Source organism: Ictalurus furcatus, chromosome 7, assembly GCF_023375685.1.
Source record: "Ictalurus furcatus strain D&B chromosome 7, Billie_1.0, whole genome shotgun sequence".
Taxonomy (NCBI): domain Eukaryota; kingdom Metazoa; phylum Chordata; class Actinopteri; order Siluriformes; family Ictaluridae; genus Ictalurus; species Ictalurus furcatus.
This window is the reverse complement of record NC_071261.1, coordinates 408,946-431,588: the sequence shown is the minus strand read 5'-3', so window position 1 is coordinate 431,588 and position 22,643 is coordinate 408,946. Positions and strand designations below refer to the sequence as shown.

The window sequence follows — 22,643 nt, the reverse complement described above, 5'->3', positions numbered from 1 at the left end:
TAATGATACTACACTCAATATCTATAGTCTAAGCCCTACCTCCGTTTGAATCATTAAGCTATAATATCATGGTGCAGTTCCTAGCAGTTCCATTTCTAGAAGAGCAGATAACAGACCCCCCATCCCCCCACCCCCACCCCCCCAAAAAAAACACAAAACCCATCCAATAGATGTCCAACTATGTCCTGTGTGCAATCCATAGAGGCACACTCGTTACACCCACTGCAATATACACAGCACTTTATTCTTACTATATCTTTCACACCCTAGCTACAGAGCCCTCCTCCATGCTAATATGTTCAGACGTCAGTAAAAAGTTCATCCTTCTGTTTTGCTCTTCCGCTTCTACCTGTTCGTAAAACACCCCGATTCTTCCCCCTCACAGACAGACAGACAGACAGACAGACAGACACACACACACACACACACACACACACACACACACACACACACAGTCATTCTCTCCCATGTGCTGTGAATCAGTTGCAGGTAAAAGCAGGTGGTTTTGACGAGGTCCGGTCCAGCATCCAGAGCCCAAATTAAACAGGAGGAGTACTTTTATTTGTCCCTTAGAGGAAGCAGAGTGGTGATCAGAGCGGGAGTTCCCTCAAAGTCAGCCTCTGTGACCGGTTCTGCAGCGGCTACATGCTGAGCAGTGCGGTATATCAGGTGCTTTTTATGCCCTCCTTTGCCTCAGAGGCACAGAAAGGCAAAGATAGAGAGACAGAGTTGAAAGAGAGAGGAGAGGGCTGCACCTCCCCTGTCGCTCAGACGAGCGGTTGCTTTGGAGCGCGTCGGTTCACGCCGGCTGCCGTCTCCAGCCTCCACACGCAGATTAACGCCGGAAAACAAATTTCCGATTGGAGCTTGTGGTTTTGCACCTCTTCTTTGACTTCGGTATCATTTTCGCACAAGTGCTTGGCACCCGCTTTGTGTATCTCTTCAGTGCGGCGGGTTCATAGTGCCGTGGCCGCGCTGCTGCTTCTGCTTCTGCTGCATGAGGAGCTGCTCCAGCGCAGAAGGGCCTGGCTGCATCATTGAGCTTGACCAGATAGACTGAGAACACAGAGGCTCGTTTAACACACTGAACTGCTGAGAGAACTAGTCAGAAACAAGAGACACCCAGCAAATATTATGCTACACTCTACCTAATTACCATTATAAAACGAACTACGAATTTCAGTCTATGCTTAAGCAGATGAACAGGACACAAACACACTGCTCATCTTCAAACATTCCATCCTGCAACTGTGGAATTTACCTTGAAGCTGTCAAGTAAGACAGTGGAGGAGTCGTCCATGGGCATGTCCTGGGCTGCCCAGCTATTGGTTGGGGCACTCTGGTGCCAGCTGTTTGGCTCTGGGGCAGACGAGCCAGCGGGCAAGTAGTCCAGCCCAAAGCCACTCACGCCTACAGAGGAAAAGGTGGCCCCATGGTGAATATTTTCATTTAAGCACAGACATAACGGTAATAATTATTGATGAAGCCTCAGTTTAAAGAGAGTCTACCAGTCTTTTCGGGCTTCCAGCGGTCGGCTGTTCTGCGGTCACGGCTGTCTGGTGTTCCGATGGGACCAAAATTGGAAAAGGGGAGAGCACCGTGGCTGTGAGTGGGAGGCGACGACGGCAGGCTGCTCGGGTTGGACGAGTGAGGCGACTGGCTCGCTGGGGTTGAGTGATCTGCAGAACACAGAACAGGACGTCTCAATTCTTCATCATAGAATACGCTTTTTCAGTCATGATTGTGTAAGCGTGGCAGTAACTTTAACAAGATAACGTTCAACAGAGATCATTCATATTCGACGGAAGTGATTTCTTTAACATGCGAGTATCAAGTCTGATCAATAATCTGGTTATAAGATAAAACGCTGGTCCCCTAGAGAAAGCAGCTGAGAAAGATGACATACCCGAGCTGGCAGGAAGAGAGGGTGACCATGGAGTTCCTTCAAACAGTGAATAGAGGGAGGGTTCCTGGTGCATCATGGGTACATCAGGCTTTGATGTGTTCACCATATTTTTACCGTATGCCTCGCTGAATATGCTGTTGTTTTGGTAGTTCTCCTAGAAAACCAGAATTTCTTTATCATCGTGAGAGAGCAATGCAGCCTTTAATTAATAATTTGCTGAAGAATTGGTGCCTCTAATCATACACAGAAATTACAACCTAACTGTAACAAGCTGCTGCTGCTTTCCGAAGACCTAGCGCTATTAATCGCTGACCAAAAATCAAAGCAAGTAACTCTTCTTTCAAAAAGAAATCAAACTGCACCGGAGTAATGGAGTATTGCCGTGGACTCTGCTGCCATCTAGTGGTACAAACAGTTCATCGGGCTGCGATAACGTGTGTATGTGTTTGGTAATAAATTACATTATTGACTTACCTGAATGGGAAAGACAGATCGGTGTAGTAAAGAGGACTGACCCATTACCTCTGATCCACTGTCTATTCTGGACTGGCTTGATAACTACAAAAAAAAATAATAATAATAAAAATTAGAAGTAAAATGATTATGCGTGTGAGGTAAAATAGAAATAAAAATACATGTTCAAGAAAATGTTCATCTCTAATATTTTTAGGTACTAACCCTAGCCATGACAGAGATGCACCAATACAATAGTGAGATTCAGGGAAAATGATCTTTTCTGAAGCATTCTACTGGCATTCCTTTATACATGGAACAGATCTTCATTTCTACACAGCTACCTTGTACTGTACACCTGCACGTTCATGCGGTTATCTTATCGGCCAATCAAATGGCAGCAGTGCAACGCATACATTTTTTGCATTGCGATGCTGCCACATACTTGACTGATTAGAGAGCTGCATGCGGTGAACAGATGCGCCGAGTAAAATGGACGGTGAGTATATATTAAAGTGATGAGTTGATGGACAGCTTGGGGCTGTTCGCATGCAGGACCCCAAGAAAATACCTACAGCTTGCTTCCTCCCTTTTAGCACCAGTCTTAGAGTCCCTTTATGCTAGTAGTAGAGAATTATTACAGTGCGAATGTCCATTTTGGATCAGGATCGGTTGATACTCAATAGATCAATAGCAGTTTCATATTGAAAACAGAAAAAAAAAAGGGACTGATGCATCCCTACAAAATAGCTATAGACTGAATGGTTATGGAATTACCACCATTCTCAAACATTCAACATGATGCGTTCTTCTGACTGTCCATCAACCACTAACATCAACACAATAAAGCAGCTGAAGCAATAGTTTGTAAAAAAGTAGACAGAGAAATTTTTAAAAATCCCTGCCTAAAGAAATAGGAGGGAAAACCACATACAAACATGTTTCTTCCAGGAGCAGAATTAAGAGGGCCGGCCAAGGCCTGGTAGAAATCATGAGGCTTAGAAAAGACCAACTCCTCCTCCTCCTCAAAGTCTGCCAGAGTTTTTAACAGGTCTGGAGGAAGAAGAGGAGAGCTCTTGTTGTCCTAGTGAGAGATGAAGTACACAGGAAAGGAAGGAGACAGAAGAGAAAAAGAATGAAGGAAGGTGAGAGAGAGAGAGAAAGAAAACAGCCCTTTAAGAAACGAGAGCACCTGACGGAGAACCTGAGAAAAGCAGCAGTACCCAATGGAGATACTTGCTTTGCCAAGATATTTGATTATTATTTAAATAAAAATGAAAAATAGACAATGTAAATCAGAACTTGGATTTACATCCAATTGGATTGGAAAAGTCAGTCTAACTAACACGTTCATGAAATTTCACCCTTGCAGAGGACAGCTTGGAAAGAATAGAAAAGGAAAGGTTTAAGGCATGCATACATTTTAGGCCTCCTATTAGTACTGAAATACAGCGCTCCATAAGTCACATCAGTACATCTCACCACAAAACACACTAAAAAAAAAAAAAAAAAGGTCCTAAAATCATAGTGTTGAATGCACACACACACACACACACACACACACACACACACACACACACACACACACACTACTTAAACAGAGTACCCAGGTTATCAGAATCTGAAAGAGGACTTGTTTCTTTAAGACGGATAATGAACCGCAGTATCTGTCCAGAATTGTACGGAAAATCGTCGATTTCATTCTTTTGAATAAAGCTGGAACGCCGATTTAAGAGCGACATTCGTTAGAACGAAAGCAAAACTTCCTGACGAAGACATAAACGCAGAAATATGACCATAATTACTGTGTGAATATGCATGATAATTTCATGAATTTAAGTTAAACGTTAAAAGGAAGTAATGATAAAACACATTTAAGTAGTATTGCCAGTTGAGAAATATCCATCATACCCAAAACACCAACCAAAACAGAACAAATTAAAAATCAAGTGCTAGCATACCTCATAAGGTGGCACTCTAGGCGAGTTGTCCTGTTCTGGGCAAAAGACTCCAGGCTGGTGTTTTCCCATCCTGTCCACCATGCTGCCCCTGTTCTCAGTCATCCGGTACGGTGGCTCCCAGTAAAAATCCTGCATCTTCACTTCTTGGAAATTCATCTTCTTGTCCATGCTGGGCTGGGGAGGCATCGAATGCTCAAACAGCTTCATGTGGTCCTGTGTCGGCATGAAGAACGGCGGTTTGACGGGCATGGGCATCTTGGACATCGAGGGCGGGGCCTGGTGTTGGCTCCACATTTGGCCAGCCTGCTCAGATACAGGCATGTATGGCTGTGTAAGAGACAGAGATGGCATGGTCATGGAGACTGTGCTCATTTACTTGTATTCATCATACTAGGTGATAAACCTAGTATCCTTGACAACAAGAATGAACTGAATACCTCATATGGAATTGTATCCAGGAAGGGCATATAAAACGTTATCCGAAGCTGGCTAGTTTATTATCTAGAGTCATTATCAGACGGATATATGTGACTTGGGTACCTGCTGCATGCCAGTGTGGTGAGGTGGACTCTTGCCCAGCTGAGAGTTCTGCTTGGTGGGTGACTGCTGTTGTTGCTGCACCTGAAGCTGCACACTCTGCTGTAGGGCTTGTTTGGAAGGCTGTGGAGGAGCTGGCTGTGGTTGCTGGGGTTGAGGCGGGGCTTGAGGTTGAGGAGGGCCCTGAGTGAGGGAACCAGGGCCAGAGGGTCTCTGCTGGCTGTAGGGAATGTGTGAGGGCTTTCCAGCCTGCACCTGGTTGGGAGACTGAGGATGGGAGGCTGGCTGAAGGAATGAGGTGGCGACAGAAACACCGGTTGGGAAGGTGAACCCAGGGTTCATTGAAAATGCCACAGGGGGTGGGATCACATACGCTGGCGGAGGAAAACCTGGTGTAGAAGAGAAGAAAATGATAAAACACCTCCACTAGAAGAATTTGTACACACATTCAGAAAACAGATGTCTATTAATAAATCCAGGTCAGTTTGACTTTCTGGCCATGGTTACAGAGGTCACTGAAAGTGCGTGTTTGCACCTGGCCTGCTGGGGAGAGGAGGAAACGCTCCCGGGTGATGTATGGGGATGAACTGGGACGAGCACGTTGTCTGCGTCTGCGTGACTGGAGTTTTCCTCGCCTCAGACACCGGGGTCTTCCTCATTTCCACTTGAGTTTTGACCTTCACAGAAGCCAGAAGAGTGAATGAGAAACCAAACAGACCGAACCCCACAAGAAGAAATGCATAGGAATAGCAGAAGAGCGATTCCCCCTCACCTGTTTCCCTGCATCCAACGCTTTTTCATGACTGTTCTTTTTAACCTCACTCTTCCTCTTGCCATCCTTCTTCTGCTCGTTTTTCAGCGGCATTCCGTTGCCCTTGCCAAAGCCGGCTCGCTCCTTCCCTCCGTCCCTGTGTTGCTGGTTGCGGCTCTGGTCACGGCTCTGCTCGCGAGGTTTGATGTTCTCCTTGAAGGTGACTACAGGCCTCTCGCTGCTGTCCAGACCGCTGCTCTGGCTCTTCCCCACGGAAAGTACTGATTTGAGGCCGGAAGAACCATCGTTTGGATTCTGTTCACCGTTTGAAGATTCCTGCAACACAGAAGGCTCCTTCTCCTGTGGCTCCTCTACCGCCAGCTCAGGGATGTCAGTGAAGAAGAGAAGAGAACCGTCGCTGATGCGGCACTGGATTAGGCTGTAGACACAGAGTGAAGTGAAGAAAAAAAATGTTACATAAAGTGAAACCTGGTCAAAGAAAAGTAAAAGGGAGCAGGGTATATAAATAAATAGACAGATAAATAAATAAATAAATAAATAAATAAATAAACTCACCCAGGGTGGTTGTCTGCCAGCCACTTGCCCAAACTGATGAGCCTTTGATGACGGGCATGAACTATGAAGCTGTCTTTGCCAACTGCGATGCCTTGGTGCCCTTTGGAAAAGTCTAGCAACCTGGATCACCAATTTGTATTTAGGTTACCAACCAAGTCACAGAACCAAAACAGAAGCATAAAGTAGAGGTCTGGCTGGACATAGCGTAACAACTGGTATGTAGTGAGAACAGACAGAGCAGCAGCTTGATACTTCTCTCTTTGTCTTATCTTGCACATATTGGCACTTTTTTTTTTAAACAATCTAAAGTGAAATATATAAATTTGATTAACAAGTACTGTAACTGTAAAGTAACTAAAAGACACATGTAGCACGAGAGAATGAGAGAGAGAGAAAGAGATAGAGAGACAAGCATGTATTATGCAGACGTGAGAAATAAGTCCTGCACAGGCCTCTACTTCAAGCTCTTAGAAGATTTCTAGGTTTTGGTTTAAGAGAGCGTCTGATTATGAGAACTTAATAAAAAGGTTACCTTAAAGCAGGCCTCAAAGCCAAAAAGCCTTGGAGCTCAAACTCTTCTGGAAGTGGAGTAGCTGGAAGAGAACCAAAACAGTTTCAGGAATAATTACCGTTATACATGACGTGGCGACGAGACATGATAACGCTCCCACTAAGTGGTTCCACATGTTACCTGATGAATTTGACACATCCTCCTCCTTGGGCTGGAAGCTGTTAAGTATGGACACCAGCCATGGCCAAATGCTGTGTGAAGATGACACATACATCACATAAATCAAGATGAGACACGTAATCAAACTCGTTTCCCTGCCAAACACCAATAACCGTTTCGAAAATTCATGAGCATGGCAAGGAATGCAAGCGGAGCATCTTTGCGGAATTAATTTCAGACAACAACGATACAGCCCCATGTTGAATGGGGCCCTATTGTTAAAACGTTAAAAGGAAATGGAAAGGAAGGATCGTCATACTATTGTCTCTGGTCGACAGCGCTCTCGGTAAACACGCCAGGCCGCAGCCTCAGCCAATCCAGGGACACCTTGACAGCTGGCAGGGGGCACTCTCCCATGATCTCCTCCTGGTTCTTATTCAGTAAGGCTCGGCTGCACATCACACCCAGGAAAGACGCTGGAGGAAAAGCCACTTGCGTTAGAACACAGTCTTGAAAGCCGGTTTGTTTACACAGCACTGAGCGAACCAGAGTGCTTAAATATGCAATATTTACAGCATGAGCATCTCCGAAATCCATTAATCTGATTGCTGTAATCTTGCTTAATGTAAAATGCATGTTGCAGGTAACCGGTCAAATAATTATAAACCCAGACATGGCGTTACAAGAACATAGGCCTATTTTAAATCTAAAGAAAATACTGTTTAGTTTGTAGTTTATATTTAACCAGAAAAATGTCTCGTATTTCACATTACATACTGGTCCAAACTTCAGACGAGACCGTATATTAACGCGCTGAAGAGCAACGTTTGGAGGCACTTACTGAAAAGGCCGAGTAGCTGGATCCAGCTGATCATTTGTTCATCCGAGCTGAAGCTTTGATCGTCAGTCTCGTTGCTGAAGTCTCTGAGGTGGTGCAGCTCGAACAGGTTAATAACGGTCATGTGGACGAGCTGCTGAGAGCTGAAGGCTTTCTGGAGAATCAGTCGCTGTATTGAAGAAAATGAGACTGACTATACTGTTCCCAACCTTAATAAACATTTGAACCAATAATGTAATATGAGCGTTGAGCTTAGGGCCAAACAAGAGTCTACTTGCCATTAACAAACATCAACCTAGTCAATCTTGGCAGGGAACATTATCCAGTGGGCCAGAGCATCAAAATAATGTTTAGTAAAATTCCCCGCATATGAATAGACATAATGGGGGGGGGGGGGGGTGCCTGTGTACCTGAAACTGTTCTTCCAGCTTCTCCCTCAGTGCACCGAGTTTCTCCAGGCTTTTGCTGAGGTAAACGTGTCCGTGGAACTTGATGAAGGCCTTGATGAAATCGGACACGCTCCACTTCGTTTTGACCTCGTCGCGGCTGCAGATGTACAGTTCATAAATTTCACGCCACATGATGAAACCATCGAAATAACTGATACTGATTTCTTGACAAATACAGTGCCATCTGCAATACTACACATATAAATCAAATACCAGAATACGGTGAGAGGAAACGGTCAAGCCGTATTGATATTTTTTAAAAAATAAATAATTAAAATGTAAAAAAAATACAAACAAAAGTAGTACGGTGCATACCTCTCAAGAGCCTTGGAAAGCGCTTTCTGTAAGTTGGTGGAAGCGGCTGGAAAGGGGAATTTGACTGCAATGCTTCTACAGTAGTAGAAGATTGTTGTGAGGTGGTCTCCTTTGGAGGAGGCCAGGATAGCCAGCTGATTGTACGGTTGACCTGATGGCAAAACCAGACATTTCAATACCCTTCTTAAGAAAGCTGTTAGTGTACATGTTTTGATGTTCTAGTATATTACTGCTAACAGTGACCGACCGTTTGATGGAACAAGCTGAGCTGCGTGTCTGTAATAGGATTCCGCCTGGCTTGTCTGGTTGCGATATCGTGCTATAGAAAAGGGAGGAATGTAAATCTTGAATGCAAAAAAAAAAAAAAAAAAAAAAACCACCCAAACACATATTTCTTCACTCGTCCATCATAAACGCAGCGATTAATAACCATGTGACAGAGTCGGTATAAATAAAGCACGTGCTATTGAAGAAGGAAAGCACATTGTGTGAAGACTCACCGATGTCCCCCAGGTGGACAAGACAGTGCTGACAGATATAGGAGCAGGAGCTGGGCTGTGGCTTCACAATAGCGCTGGAGTTGCACTGTTTATTGCTGATTATGCCAAGCTGAGATGACTTCACACGACATGGCAAGTCCACGTTGAACACCGTGCACAGCTCCTGCAACAACTGAGGAGGGAGGTTTTCCATAAAAGCGCCTTTCAGAAATCGTTGAAATGCTTCTGAAAACTTTGGATTAATGGATGCTAATTAAAAGCGCAAAACCGCACGGTCATCTTATAACAATGGGCCTCATTCGTCAAGCGGGACGCGAACGGATTTATTCATTAAAAAACGTTTGCATCCTACTCGTGCTCTTGAACGTGTGCAGATTTACCCATAGGAAAATGAACTAGGGTAAACTTTGACTTAATGGACTTCGCAGCACATCATTTGCATGAATCACTGCACGTTTACATACAGAATATACTGCTGGAGTTAAATTGCTCATTTTCGTTTCGTTTACAGCGTTTAGCAGACACCCATATCTAGTCAGACTTATAGAAGTGCTTTGGAGGGAGTCTCCACCAGAAACGCATCCCCATGCTAGCTGGCCGTGTCAGCGGGTCAGGGACGAAGGAAGGAATCAGGGAGACTTTCTGAAAACCAGCTGGTTCATTTCAGAACATTAAAGGAAAAAAAAAAAAAGAAACTGAGCAACACAAACACATAAATTGAGACAAATAAAACTGATGTAAGCCACGAATAAATGCTTCAGCTGATGAAAAATGTAACCATTTCATTTATTTATTTAATCACCATTTACCCGTGATCGTTCATTTTGTGCTCCCAGCTGTCCGTGACAGAGTTTTTGAGTTTTGTTCTTCTTCTAATTATTATTCTTCTTGTTTATATTATTATTATTAGAATTATAGAGACCAGTCTCAAGCTGATTTCATCAGAAGCTCATCAGCAACTCACCTGTGTGTAGAAACCACTAGCTGCCTCGAGAAAAAGCGAGAGATTGGCCTGTACTTCACTTCGATTGGGGTTGGCTCTGTTTTTGGCCTGACTCTGTAGTGTTGTTATCTGATTCTTAAATGCATGGTTCCAGCTGGAGAAAGAAAGAAAAAAAAAAAGAGTTAGGAAAAGATTTAGAGCTTCTCTACTCATAGCTTTAAAAGTATGTTACAAAAAGAGACAAGCTGTCCTCCAATTCGCTAATTACTGTGGGTACGAGTAACCGATGCGAGTAAGGATGTAATTATTGTACACATGACTGTAAGGTTTTCCACGTACAGGTCTTGTTCGACTTTCTTGTCCAGAGCATACTCCAGGTCTGTCACCAGCATTTTCTGGTACAGGTCCTGAAGAGCCTGTCGTGATGTCCAGACCTCAGCAGCTCCGAGTTTCGAATCTGTAAAGCACACAAAACACTAAAATCAATTGCGAACACACCTGGACTTCTTCGGGAAAACATGCAATACTTTCATATCACAAAGGAAACTTAAAAGTGGAATATCCTGTTTGTCGGTATTTTACTACTTTATATCTGGATATAATGATTACCAACCATACCTGTCATGTCAGCCTTCAGGGCCTCTGCCTGCCTGCTCAAACAAAAAAACAAAGACTTAGCAAAAATACTTCACATTCACATGTAAATATGTAACACATCAAGTCGTGAGTAAAACAATGCCATCATTTGTATATGATCCACAGGTGTTCATGTTGATCTGATAAGAAGCACAGTTCTGCATCCAGTAGCATAAGGTGTGTTTTGTCAAATTTCGCTCACGCAAACTTAAGAGGTTGACATAATAATTCAGAGCTCTCGTTCCAGTTCCACTCTCCGGTGAGAAAGGGAGAGGATCCTCAATCAACATGAAGGCAGGACACTAACGAGACATAACGCGTGTTGTGAGCTGCAGATTTTTCTGCAAAAAGTGAGCCAGAAGTACAGAGCTGCGGAAATACAAAGGGCTCTGGATATTAAATAGTAATATATCAAAATAAACGCTGAATTACATTTACATTATATTTACAGTGGAGGTCATAACTTTACATACACCCTGCAGAATCTGCAAAACGATCATAAAAATTGCACTGTCTGTTATTTAGTTCTGCCCTGAATAAGTTATTTCACATAGCAGATATCGATCCACAAGACACAGTAATAACTCAACTTACACAAATTACCCCGTTCACAAGTTTACACACGCTTGATTCTTAATACTGTGTGTCGTTACCTGGATGATCCACGACTGTGTTTGTGTGTTGTGATGGTTGTTCATGAGTCCCGTGTTTGTCCTGAGCAGTTAAACTGCCCACTGTTCTTCAGAAAAATCCTCCAGGTCCTGCACATTCTTCGCTTTTCCTGCATCTTCTGCATGTTTGACCCCTTTCCAACAGCGACTACGTGATGCTGAGATCCATCTTTTCACGCCGAGGAGAACTGAGGGACTCGTACACAACTATTACATGAGGTGCAAATATTCCCTGATGTTCAAGAAGGCAACACAATACAATAAAAGCCTCAGCTCAGTCGTCCTCAGAGTCAAAAGATGGATCTCAGCATCATATAGTCGCTGTTGGAAAGGGGTCGAATATGCAGAAGATGCTGGCAAAGAATGTGCAGGACCTGGAGGATTTTTCTGAAGAACAGTGGGCGGTTTAACTGCTCAGGACAAACACGGGACTCATGAACAACCATCAGAAACTGGGATTACAAATAAATAAATGTGAAAAGGTTTATGAGAATGTATCTAGCCTCATCCAACCTTTTTTTTTGTTCTTTGCTTCTTGTGTACAAACAAAACCAAACGGCAGAGTATGAATTTCTCTCTGATCTTTCTATCAGACTCAGTTATCAGATCAAAAGCTGTAAAAGTGACCTGACGAGACAAACCGTGCATGAATAATATGGACACAAATTGTCAAAAGCACGGCACCAGCAGGTCTCTGATGTTTTGCATAACTTGGCAGGAGACACTTGCAAAGCTTGGTTAGTGTGAGAATATCAGCACTGTATCAAAAATGTAAAAAGGGGGATGAGTTCATGCCTGCAAAGAAGCTGAAGCTCTGTCGGGAACAGAAGCCGATGCCGACACGTCAATTAACAGATAAAAATACAAGTAGCAGCAACAAGTCAGTATCAGTAAAGAGCACAAGAGCAATACAACTCTGCAATAAATGGACTAGCATTCGTATTCATAGTGGCACACACACCAAGCTCGTTATTTTTCGGCTAATACACGCATCATAGACAGATAAAATGGATAGTTATATGCTGTTCTAATAAAGATAATCGTTCATCCCCCCCCCCCCCGGTCGTAACAATGCGCCTCATTTATCTCGATATATACGAACGGATTGACGCATAAATCGCTGGTGGGTTTACGCAGGAAATTTGGTATGCATGAAAATCCTGTCCCTTCAGAAAAAAACAAAAAAAACATTTGTATCCTACTCGTGCTCCTCAGTCTGTGTAAATGTACACATAAGACGACAAACAAATGGAAACTTCGACTTAATTCATCTCAAATCATCATATATGCATGGATCACTGCACTTTTATATCTGGAACATATTGTCGAGGTTGAACTGCTTACTTTCATCACATTTACGGCATTTAGCAGATGCCATTATCCACAGCAACTTCTAGAAGTGCGTCAGAGTCTCTACCAAGTTGGGATACGAGAAGAATACCCCGAGTTGACTTCCCCGTTGCACTGGCATTTGACGTCATGAAAGACACAATCCCCATTTACACTGTCCAGAAAAAAGGGTTCACTAATTTGTGCAAAAATACTAACCCTTTTTTTGTTTTCAATAAGAACCATTGTTTGCACTATTTGGTATAGATGGTGCTGTTAAAGTTCCCCAAAGGCCATTATAATAAATAAATAAAAATGATAATCAAACTGTGGAATTTTTAAAATGCATTTTGTAAAAACAAAATATACAAACAAACAAGCAAAAAAAAATCAGCGTTTGAGACTTTGATAAACCAGGCAGAAAATGTTTGTTTGGTTTGGCTTACACAAATACTTGGACATATTTGCTAAAAGATTGATAACTGAGGCCCGTTTTTAATTTTCTATAGCAGAAGCTCAGATTAATGTGTGCTGCCAGTAATTCAAATTACAGGTTTCTATTAAACCCATGCTAATTTACAAGTAACCGTTTCTATAGCAACAGCTCGTTCACAGGGACTTGCATGCCAGACAATCCACATAGTCTAATCCAGTTTCAACTCTCTGTAACAGTACATTTTCTGCCAAGGGAAAGTCTTCAGGACAAGTCAGCTCCATCATCACAATACAGCACTGATAAACAGTCATGATACCGTATTAGGAGGACTGCATTGATATTACCCGCTATTCCTGCTTGAGCAAAAATAATGCAAAGCTTCTGACCAATCAGATTCGAGAACTCAACCCCATTATATGATGAAGATCCTCTGACGACAGACCTGTGATTAAAGAAAATGTCTATGATCTGTGCACATCATCACTAAGCACAATGCAGTAAATGGAGTCCCATTATTTCTGTTCAGATTGGATTACTTTGATCAGTTGGATGTCTGTAATAATTTCTTACATGCCCCCCTCAGTGATAAAACGATCGCATCCCGGCAGCAAAAGAATTAGAGGTCGCCCGATAGTGGATTTTATAGTTACTGATAACCAAGTTGAGCAGTACCTGCCAATAACCGATTAATCAACCGATAGTTTTTAAAACCGATACTGAATGAAAACTGTGAGGGACATTTTTATTTGTAATGGTTTTGTTTTTGTTCTTTTTCGGTTCATGTGAGGATAACGCCTAAGGAGGCCATGTGAGGTCACTGAGATCAGTACAGAACGTTTATCTGCTTACAGAGACACAAACATGTTGTTCTGTTCTAGGTTCGTCTAAACAGCTTCCAAGATCCTAAAACAAAGCCTGTTTGAACTGCCTCAAACTGCTTCTTATCGGTACACAGAATGATGTCATGCTCTGCGTTTCATATATATAGTAGTGGTTTAGTATGAGCGCTCTCATTATTCTATCCTGTATAAACCATCTTTCTGTAATAAACCTTTTTTCCCTTCAGAGGACGAGTCTGCGAGTGTTGTCTAATTTCCACGACAATTTGGCGTCTCCTGGCTGGGCTGCGCGAGTCTTTTCAGCTTTTCTGGACAACAAGCAAACCGGAGGAGGCTCGTGAAAAAGTTTCACCCTGAAGTCCATGTTGATGTGCAGGCGGTTTGCCCTTTGTGGTGCGGAGCGAAAGACCGATGCAGCCTCAACACTGACTGGTAGGAATAATCACGAATTTAGAATTCAGAATTAGAATTTTATGAAGTCATTGCGTATTGCTGTCTGTATGGAAGGGAGTCAGTGATATAAGAAATGCGTGTATTACACTGAGAGAAGTATTACACGGAGCCATTTCTTATAAGAAGTTTGAGGAACTTCACCTCTGCGATGGCAGAGAGATTGGTGTTTCATAGATCACAGCTTCAAAACTAAGATATATACCGACGGGTGTAATATATATATATATATATATATAGAGAGAGAGAGAGAGAGAGAGAGAGATAACGGTAAAAATACACGGAAAGAGTCCGGTTCGAGGAATAAATAAGTAAAGAGAGTACTTAAGAAGCGCAAGAGGCGCAGTGTTTTTACAGCAGATCATCATCAAGTGGCATGCCCACTGACTCATTCCATCATATCAGCAGTACACGATATATTTGGCAAATTTAACGCACAAGTAAATTTTACTGAGATAAAAAAATTTAAATGTGGACTCGCTCTCACAGGTAAACTCTTTCACATTCTTAAAGTTTGCTCTATTGATCCTACAGGTTATATGATTAATTGAATGTCTAGAGATCTGGCACACATTTTGAACCTTTTCTGTCTGTGCACGAGAATGCACATGCACTTGATTTTCATAGCATGTTAAATTGAATAAAACTTTGAAAGTTATAGAAGGTGTAAAAGAAAAGAAAATAAACCCTACAACCTGATGAATGGTGATTCGTACAATATTTGCAAGCGTTAATGCAGCAGTCAAACAGAGAGCTCCAGACGTGCCCAATTCGTACACTACGTTAAGCCAGGTTCCAGCAAATAGCGAACCGTTTCAGTCCTAGATTTAGCTAATGCGTTTTTTCAGTATATCTCTTGATATAGACAGTTTGGGTTTGCATTCATATTTGACAGACGTCCTTGCACGTTCACACGCTTGTGTTAAGGGTATAGAGTCACTAATGCCATACAACCAAATGCTAAAGGACAGCTTAGCACCTCTACCTCTTTCTCCAGGACACAGTGTGACACTGACACCATTAAATTGTTGCAGCATCTTGCCAAAGAGGGACACAAAGCCAGTCTCTCCAAATTACAGTATGTACAACAAGAAGTGAGATTTCTAGGGCACGACATCTCCAGCAGTGGAACGAAACTCTCAGCTGACAGAGTATCTGCAATCCAGAAGATTCCCGATCCTCTGACGAAGAAACAGGTTCTCTCTTTCCTAGGTATGTGTTCGTATCGTAGATCTTTCATTCTAAACTATTCCATTCTAGAAGCACCACTCAGAGAGATGGCATATGTGACAGGCTGCACAGTTCATTCTCAGGTAAGCTGGATCCAGTCGCTGCAGAGTTTCCCGTGTGTACGTGCAGTAGCAGCAGCTGAGAAAGCTGTGGTGGCATAAAGAGACCTGGTAGGTTACTCAGAATTGATTCTCTTGGTTCCACATGAGGTGTTGTTACTCCTACTTGAGCAGAAAACCTCACACCTGTCCACCCAGTGGTGGCTGCACCATAACACTATAAGACTAGACATGCCGAATGTCACTTTAAAACCATGTACTGTCCTTAACCCTGCTACTCTTCTTCCAACAGAGGGAGACGGGGAACCATATGATTGTGTCGTACTGACTAATGAACTCTGCTCCCCTAGAGTCGACCTGAAAGACGTTCTATTGGAAAACTCAGATCTGATCCTCTTTGTGGACGGATCTGCGTCACGTGACCCAGAGACAGGTAAAAATCGTGTGGGATATGCAGTAGTAACCGCACACGCGACGGTTTGTCAGGAAGTCTCCCCTCATACCTGTCAGCACAGGCAGCTGAACTGTATGCCCTCGTAGAGGCATGAAGACCTGCTGAGGGACAGTCAGTAAATATCTACACAGACAGTAGATATGCCTTTGAGGTAGTACATGATTTTGGAACAATTTGGAAACACAGGAACTTCCTGACGAGTTCAGGAATACATTTAGCCCACCACAAACGAGTCTCTGAGCTACTGTACGCAGTCCTACTCCCCAAAACTACTGCAGTATGCAAATGTGATGTACACACTAACAAATTAGACCCTGTCTTCCTAGGAAACACTCGAGCGGACAGTGCAGCAAAGCAAGCAGCTGCATCTATGGTCCCAATATTCAAAAGAAAATGATCACTCCTTCTTTACAGCTTTCAGACCTCCAAGCACGGGCAACGCGAAAAAGGCTGTGTGGCACAAAGCAGGCTGCACGGTTGTTGACGGAGTTTGGCGATGCCCCCAGGGCTGTCCTTGTCTTCAAAGTTGACGCATGGCAGGGACCATGCGTAAAAAGGGGGAATGATGGCTGCGAAAAGCATTGGTTTCTCTAATTACGCTAAAAAAAATTAATAATTTCTTTTTATTAATTTTGTTTATGATGTTTGTGCAGGTCATAACGTGGGTTGAGGTTTGAAGGTAGAGAAGGCCACGTCCCTACGTCCAAACAGGACTCAGAAGCGGTAGTGATAATGATAATCTCCAGTGATAATGGCACACCTTTTGTGAGCCATGCCCTTGAGTAGGTGGGTGAATATTTGGGTGTTGACTTAAAGCAGCACTGTGCATATCATCCAGCTAGTGGTGGGGTGGTAGAGAGAGAAAACGGGACACTAAAAAACAGACTGAGCAAATGCTGTTCTGAAACAGGCTTAAGATGGGCTTAGCCCCTTTGGGATACTGATTGGGAGACCTCCACACACAGGAATTGGACCTGTGACAGCTCAGCATGTGATGATGTAATGTTAAATTACTGTGCAACCTTGTCCTGTGCTCTGCACTCTATCCACAAGCAGGTAAAAGCAGCGCTTCCAGCTCCAGCCACAGGTCCGCTGCATGATCTGAAGCCCGGAGAGTGGTTCGTGATCAAGGACTTCCGCAGGACCAGGTGGAACAAGCCACGGTGGTCTGGGCCATTTCAGGTTCTCTTTATCACTCATTCAGCAGTCAACCAGAAAGTCAACCAGAGAGCCACATGGATGCGTGCAAGCCACTGTAGGAGAGTGCCAGAGCCGAGCACTGAGCTGGAGAAGACGGGACTGCAAGAGAATTACGGTCTAGTTCTCCCAGATCAAGAGGCCTCTAGGAGGACCGTTGCTCACGAGCAACGATCTGCATATACACACCCCGACACATCAACACACCAGTCCCACGCGACTCCATGATGGACGTCTTAAGTGGTATCTAGTAGACTGCGAAATCACGGACATGTAGTTTTTGGAGAAAACGTTGACGACGGAAACCGTACTATTAGGAGGACTGAACTTCATTGGTGCGTACTATATAGCCACGTGACCAGGACAGAGGTTAGACGACGTGACTTTGCTACCGCAGCTCTTACGCCCCAAAGCTCCCTGACCATAGACTACTGTTGCAGACTAGACACGAATCATTAGACGTCGACCTGCACATCCGCTCATACATACAAACCTATTCCTAATCGTGCACCCTTCTCCTGGTACAGGTGGTATCTGTTAGTATTAAGCCCTGTCATAGAAATAAACTCACAAATCACTGGGACCGTTCCCGACAACACTGGGGGTCCGGGGGTAGACCCTTAAGCTGGAAAGATGAACCAAAGTGCGATATTGAAGTTTATTGGATGGAAGACTTAATGATCAATCACGCCAATCACATCGTTGCAGCAGAAAGAGTGCATGACGCACACACTTTTACCCAAATTTGGTATTTAGCTGACCGTGGTGAAGGGACTAAGTGCCTAAGGCGACGTGATTTCTGTAGGTCCCACATAAGCCCACGAAGTTCTCTAGTAGACTATTGCTGTAGATTGGACGACAATTAGTAGTTAAAAGCCCTTATGCCAAGATATTGGCCGCCTCTGTAAACCGTTCTGTATCGCCTTTCGTCGTAAGAATCGTTGCCAACAGTGCTACTCACACAACGTCACACGCCCCCTCGTCATGCAGACACATAATGGCTATTCTATCATTGAACACATGCGGTCTGCGATACGCAACCCTCCACAGACTAGCGAGACGGGGTTTGATTGGTTGAACTCCGTTTTCGGGGGCTGGAGGTCGTGGATACTGACCATTTGTGATCCCATAGTCACCGTCATTCCACTTGTCTTAATCATGGCTCCGTGTGTAATTTCCTGCATGCGGGGGTGTTTCCTCTGCTCATTAAGATCAATGACTGATGACTAAACACCGATGCTAATTAAAAAGTCCACAAAAAGTGACTACGAGCCTTACGAAGCCCAACCCGAGCTGTATCTTAAACCTGACTGGGAACTAGATTCTGCCAGCGACACTGACGATGACGACCCATTGACATCCATTTCACGTCTATTGTAAACATGCATTTGCCCATGATGATTCTCATTTCACTCTAAAATAAGCCTTCGTTATTTCTGTTTCATGATGAATTCAGATGAATCGTGAAAGGATTCTGAAGTTCTGATGTATTCACAGCATTGTAATTCCTCTGTTAATTTTAGCTATCATATTTTGTAATGATAAAAGGGGAAATGTGAGGGAAATTATTCATTTTTACTTTGTAATAAGTTTGTTCTTGTTCTGTTTCATTCTCATGTGAGGATAACGCCTAAGAAGGCCACGTCATGTCACTGAGATCAGTACAGAATGTTTATCTGCTTACAGAGACACAAACATGTTCTTCTGTTCAAGGTTCATCTAAACATCTTCCAAGATCCTAAAACAAAGCCTGTTTGAACTGCCTCTTACCAGTACACAGAATTATGTCATGCTCTGCGTTTCATATATATAGTAGTGGTTCAGTACAAGGACTTCAGAGCTCTCATTATTCTATCCTGCTTTATTCCATCCTGTATTAACCATCTTTCTGTAATAAACCTTTTTCCCTTCAGAGGACGAGTCTGCGAGTGTTGTCTGATTTCCACGACAAAACATAACATTCAGTAAAATATCACTGAACTTTATGACAAAAATAAACAGTACTGACTCTAAAATGTACTGTACTTACTGCGAGTATATCAATATTAATGTATTAACTATAATAAATATTAAAGTAAATAAAAAAATATTTACATCCAACCTGAACCAAAAAGTAACAGACATCCAAATTGAATAAAAAAAAAAAAAACGTGAAATAAAATGTCAGCGATGGTGATTATTTCGCCTCTAGGAGCCGCTCTCGGTCTGTACAATGACAGCGGACCCTTCTCAGCCGCTTCCGCAACTGGGAAAAACCATCGGTGTGGATTTTTGCCGATAACCGATAGTTCTAGTAATCACCTATCGGATTAATCTGCAAAACCGATCAATCGAGAGAAATAAATCAATCAATCAATCAAACCTCTAAATAAAATGCCCACAGGAGTTGTCTAGTAGGCGTTTCTAGAAGGCTGCGTTTAGTAACACGCAGTCATATGATCATGCTTGGTTTACAGCACGGCAATTGAAAAAGCACTGGCGTAGAGGAGAGACGCTCGGATTTCGGTTTGAGGTGAACCAAGGTTCAACGTTTGAGGGGAAAAAATTTACATGATAAACAAAGTAAACAATAAGTATTTCGTTTGTTTGTTTCATGATTTGGGAAGTGTTTAATATCTGGGGGGAAACGCGCGCTGCGAGACTAAACACGGTAAATAACTGCAGTCAAACATGCCATCTGCACCAGCAAAAGCCAGTGCACCCACTGTAATGAAAACATACCGGTGAACAAATTACACAACAAATCAACAATGCACCAACAGTACTTCTTAAAGGAAAAACCTACAAGTCATGTTGCGAACACGCCGTCTCCATGACGACGCACTAAACCACGCTCCATGAGGAACCACAGCGTAAAGGATTCACAAGACTGTGTTACAGTAACGTACTCGTTGTAATGTTATTCACTCAGATCAGGCTTTCACAAAAAGAGCAGTTTTACTGTTGTGTGTTGATGCATGTTCAAGTTACTACATAAAATACATGAATACTGGGTTTCATTTCCGTCTCATCAACAAAAACGCCATTTTAGTCAGTGTATTGCTGACTAAAATTAGTAAAACATGACGTCACAGAATATAAAATTTAAAGGATATTTTCGTCAGTCGAGAGAAACTATTTGACATTGCAGTGTCTGAATGTTTTTACGGATTAACAGTTCATCGCTCTTTGAAAGGGTGTCCTTGCATTATCATGCGATTGATATTATCATTATATCAGTAGCATGAAATGGTCTCTAAGGCTGCGTTAACACTGCAGCTCGAGGCCCAATACGATTTGCTAATATCTGATTTATTTGACCACCTTCTTACATCTTCTTTTAAAAGTGACCCATATCCACATTTACACCAGACGCTTCACGAAACAACCCGAGGTAGATGTCACCGGAAAAGTGGAAAAAAAAACAGAAGTGAAAACATCATTTGCAACGGACGCAGACGAAAATATGATACAAGCGTTTGCTTTCCGAACCCTATTTAAAAGTAAGCAAAAGACCGGCCTCTTAAGGTAGAGGGAAGAATAAATACATACAATTAAAAATAAGAACAGGAGCGCCCTTGTCGAGCGTTGTGTTTTCACGGTTCACGTGAAACGTCGTTCGCCGCCGTCGCTTTTTCAATGACACTGGAATATCCGATTTATCCGCTCACACGGCAGACGCAAACGCACGTATCCAATTCATATCAGATTTATTTCCGCATACGGACGAGGCCTGAAATGGATCGGAGAATATCCGAACCCGCGTGCTTTTTTTTTTCTTTCCTGTTTACACATTCATTCATTCAGCAGACGCTTTTATCCAGCGCGACTTACGAAAATGAGAAAATACAAGCGAAACGGGTCACATCCGATCTGTGCCACATGGGAGGGAGAAATGGGAATCGGGTCAGTGGAACCATGCAGTGTAAATGCGGCCGAAACGACGATAATATAGTCTGTCGCAATTATTTCCGGGACGATATATCGTCCGACAAAAGTAGTCATCGTGACAGGCCTAAAATCAACCGGCCATGCGTTTTACGCTCGATCCGGACCGCCGTGCCGCGTACGGCCGCAAACATCACAGACGGACCCCATCCGAATACGGCGCAGGACTACCGGACTCCAGAGAAGCATTTTATCTGTCTTCGAGAGCCAAAAAAAGATCTAGTCCTACGTTGGAAAGTTAACACGTCTAGAAGTTATTACATGATATGATATTACACGCGACATAAAATGTTTCAAAAGTATGACGGATCATGCATAAAACTGGAACTTTTTTTTTTTAATCGGTAAATCACTGTGGTATAAGAGAAATAAAACACTTACAAAAAAAAATACTACTACAAAGAACAATAAAAGTAACAATAACTGAAAATAAACCCTCTTCACGTTATGTCAGACTTTATTAGACTGGTACTGTTGATTCATTTCCTGTAACAGCATGCCCGGAGATGATTTATTCCTCCCATTAAACCCAGTGAACACTGGGGTTCGGGACAGACTCTATATTCTGTCTTACTACTCATCTAGTTAATGGACTACCAGTTACAAAAAAAAGTATACCCCTCACACGTGTGTGTGTGTGTGTGTGTGTGTGTGTGTGTTAGCTATTCAACCAAACTCCGTATCAACAAGAGCAACACAAAGCCAAGTTACTCCAGCTGTCGCGCAGAAATAAACGCAGCCAGATGTGTCCACGCGCTCGGGTCGCATCCTCTACACATCTGGGTTGCTCGAAGCAGGCAAACCAAAGGAAAACAAACACAGTGACCAACTCGGCAACGAAGCTAGACAGCTATAGCTAGCTCGCAGGAATGTGACACTGACTCCACAAACAGGAGCAATGTCAAATATCACAAGCCGAACGTTAATGAACGATAGTATTCACATTAACAGTGTTCAATATTACCAGCTTTGGTAACACAACAAAACGGCTCGTGCGCGTGCGAACACTTTTTTTTTATATATACATGCTGCGTCGTTTTGTTTGCTAACGTTAGCTTAAAAAAAAAACCTGAGCGAGCCAAATTAGCTCCGCGTTCTGGCTCAGCACAAAGCGAGACTCAGCAGCTAGCTACACGATATTAAAAAGAACAGCTCGAAACACGTACACATGTAGAAACACATAAATAAGTAAGTTTAAAGGAATTTGCTCAGTACCGCGACTCGGTTGGACTCCCCAGCGTTGCTATTTAGCTTAGCTTAGCTTAGCTTAGCTTAGCTTGTGTTGGCTAGCCGGGTACTCGGTATACCGATTCCACACTGGCGCATAAAACTACTGCAATACAAACTTCAACTCGCGTGGAGACGTTTTTTTATTATTTAATATTTTTTTACGTTTCCTTACCGCAAATATTGGCCACAGAGGTTCATCCTGCCGGACAATTAAACAACCGCAGGTCCAGAAGCTAAATCTACACCCGGCGCCATATTGTCCATCGCTTACAGCTACCGCTTGCTA

The 22,643-nt window shown here is 43.0% G+C and overlaps 1 protein-coding gene across 5 annotated transcripts; it reads right to left on the bottom strand.

The window, feature by feature from the left end:
• Positions 1-223: 223 nt before the first annotated feature.
• smg7 (SMG7 nonsense mediated mRNA decay factor) lies at positions 224-22,643 on the bottom strand. Of its 5 annotated transcripts, none has more exons than XM_053627950.1 (23): positions 22,530-22,643; positions 10,518-10,549; positions 10,239-10,356; positions 9,921-10,053; positions 8,957-9,128; positions 8,704-8,775; positions 8,457-8,607; positions 8,103-8,238; positions 7,696-7,861; positions 7,174-7,330; positions 6,876-6,946; positions 6,717-6,777; positions 6,185-6,304; positions 5,630-6,047; positions 5,393-5,534; positions 4,861-5,246; positions 4,321-4,647; positions 3,294-3,443; positions 2,381-2,464; positions 1,907-2,060; positions 1,509-1,679; positions 1,262-1,410; positions 224-1,056 (listed from the first exon to the last, which is right to left on the bottom strand). In XM_053627950.1, exons 1-23 carry the CDS (start codon positions 22,553-22,555, stop codon positions 943-945), a joined length of 3,510 nt encoding a protein of 1,169 aa, XP_053483925.1. In that variant the 5' UTR covers positions 22,556-22,643; the 3' UTR covers positions 224-942. The 5 variants fall into 5 exon arrangements, 3 of the variants coding, with proteins under 3 accessions (XP_053483925.1, XP_053483926.1, XP_053483927.1); XM_053627951.1 differs by lacking the exon at positions 22,530-22,643 and adding an exon at positions 14,023-14,336; XM_053627952.1 differs by lacking the exon at positions 3,294-3,443.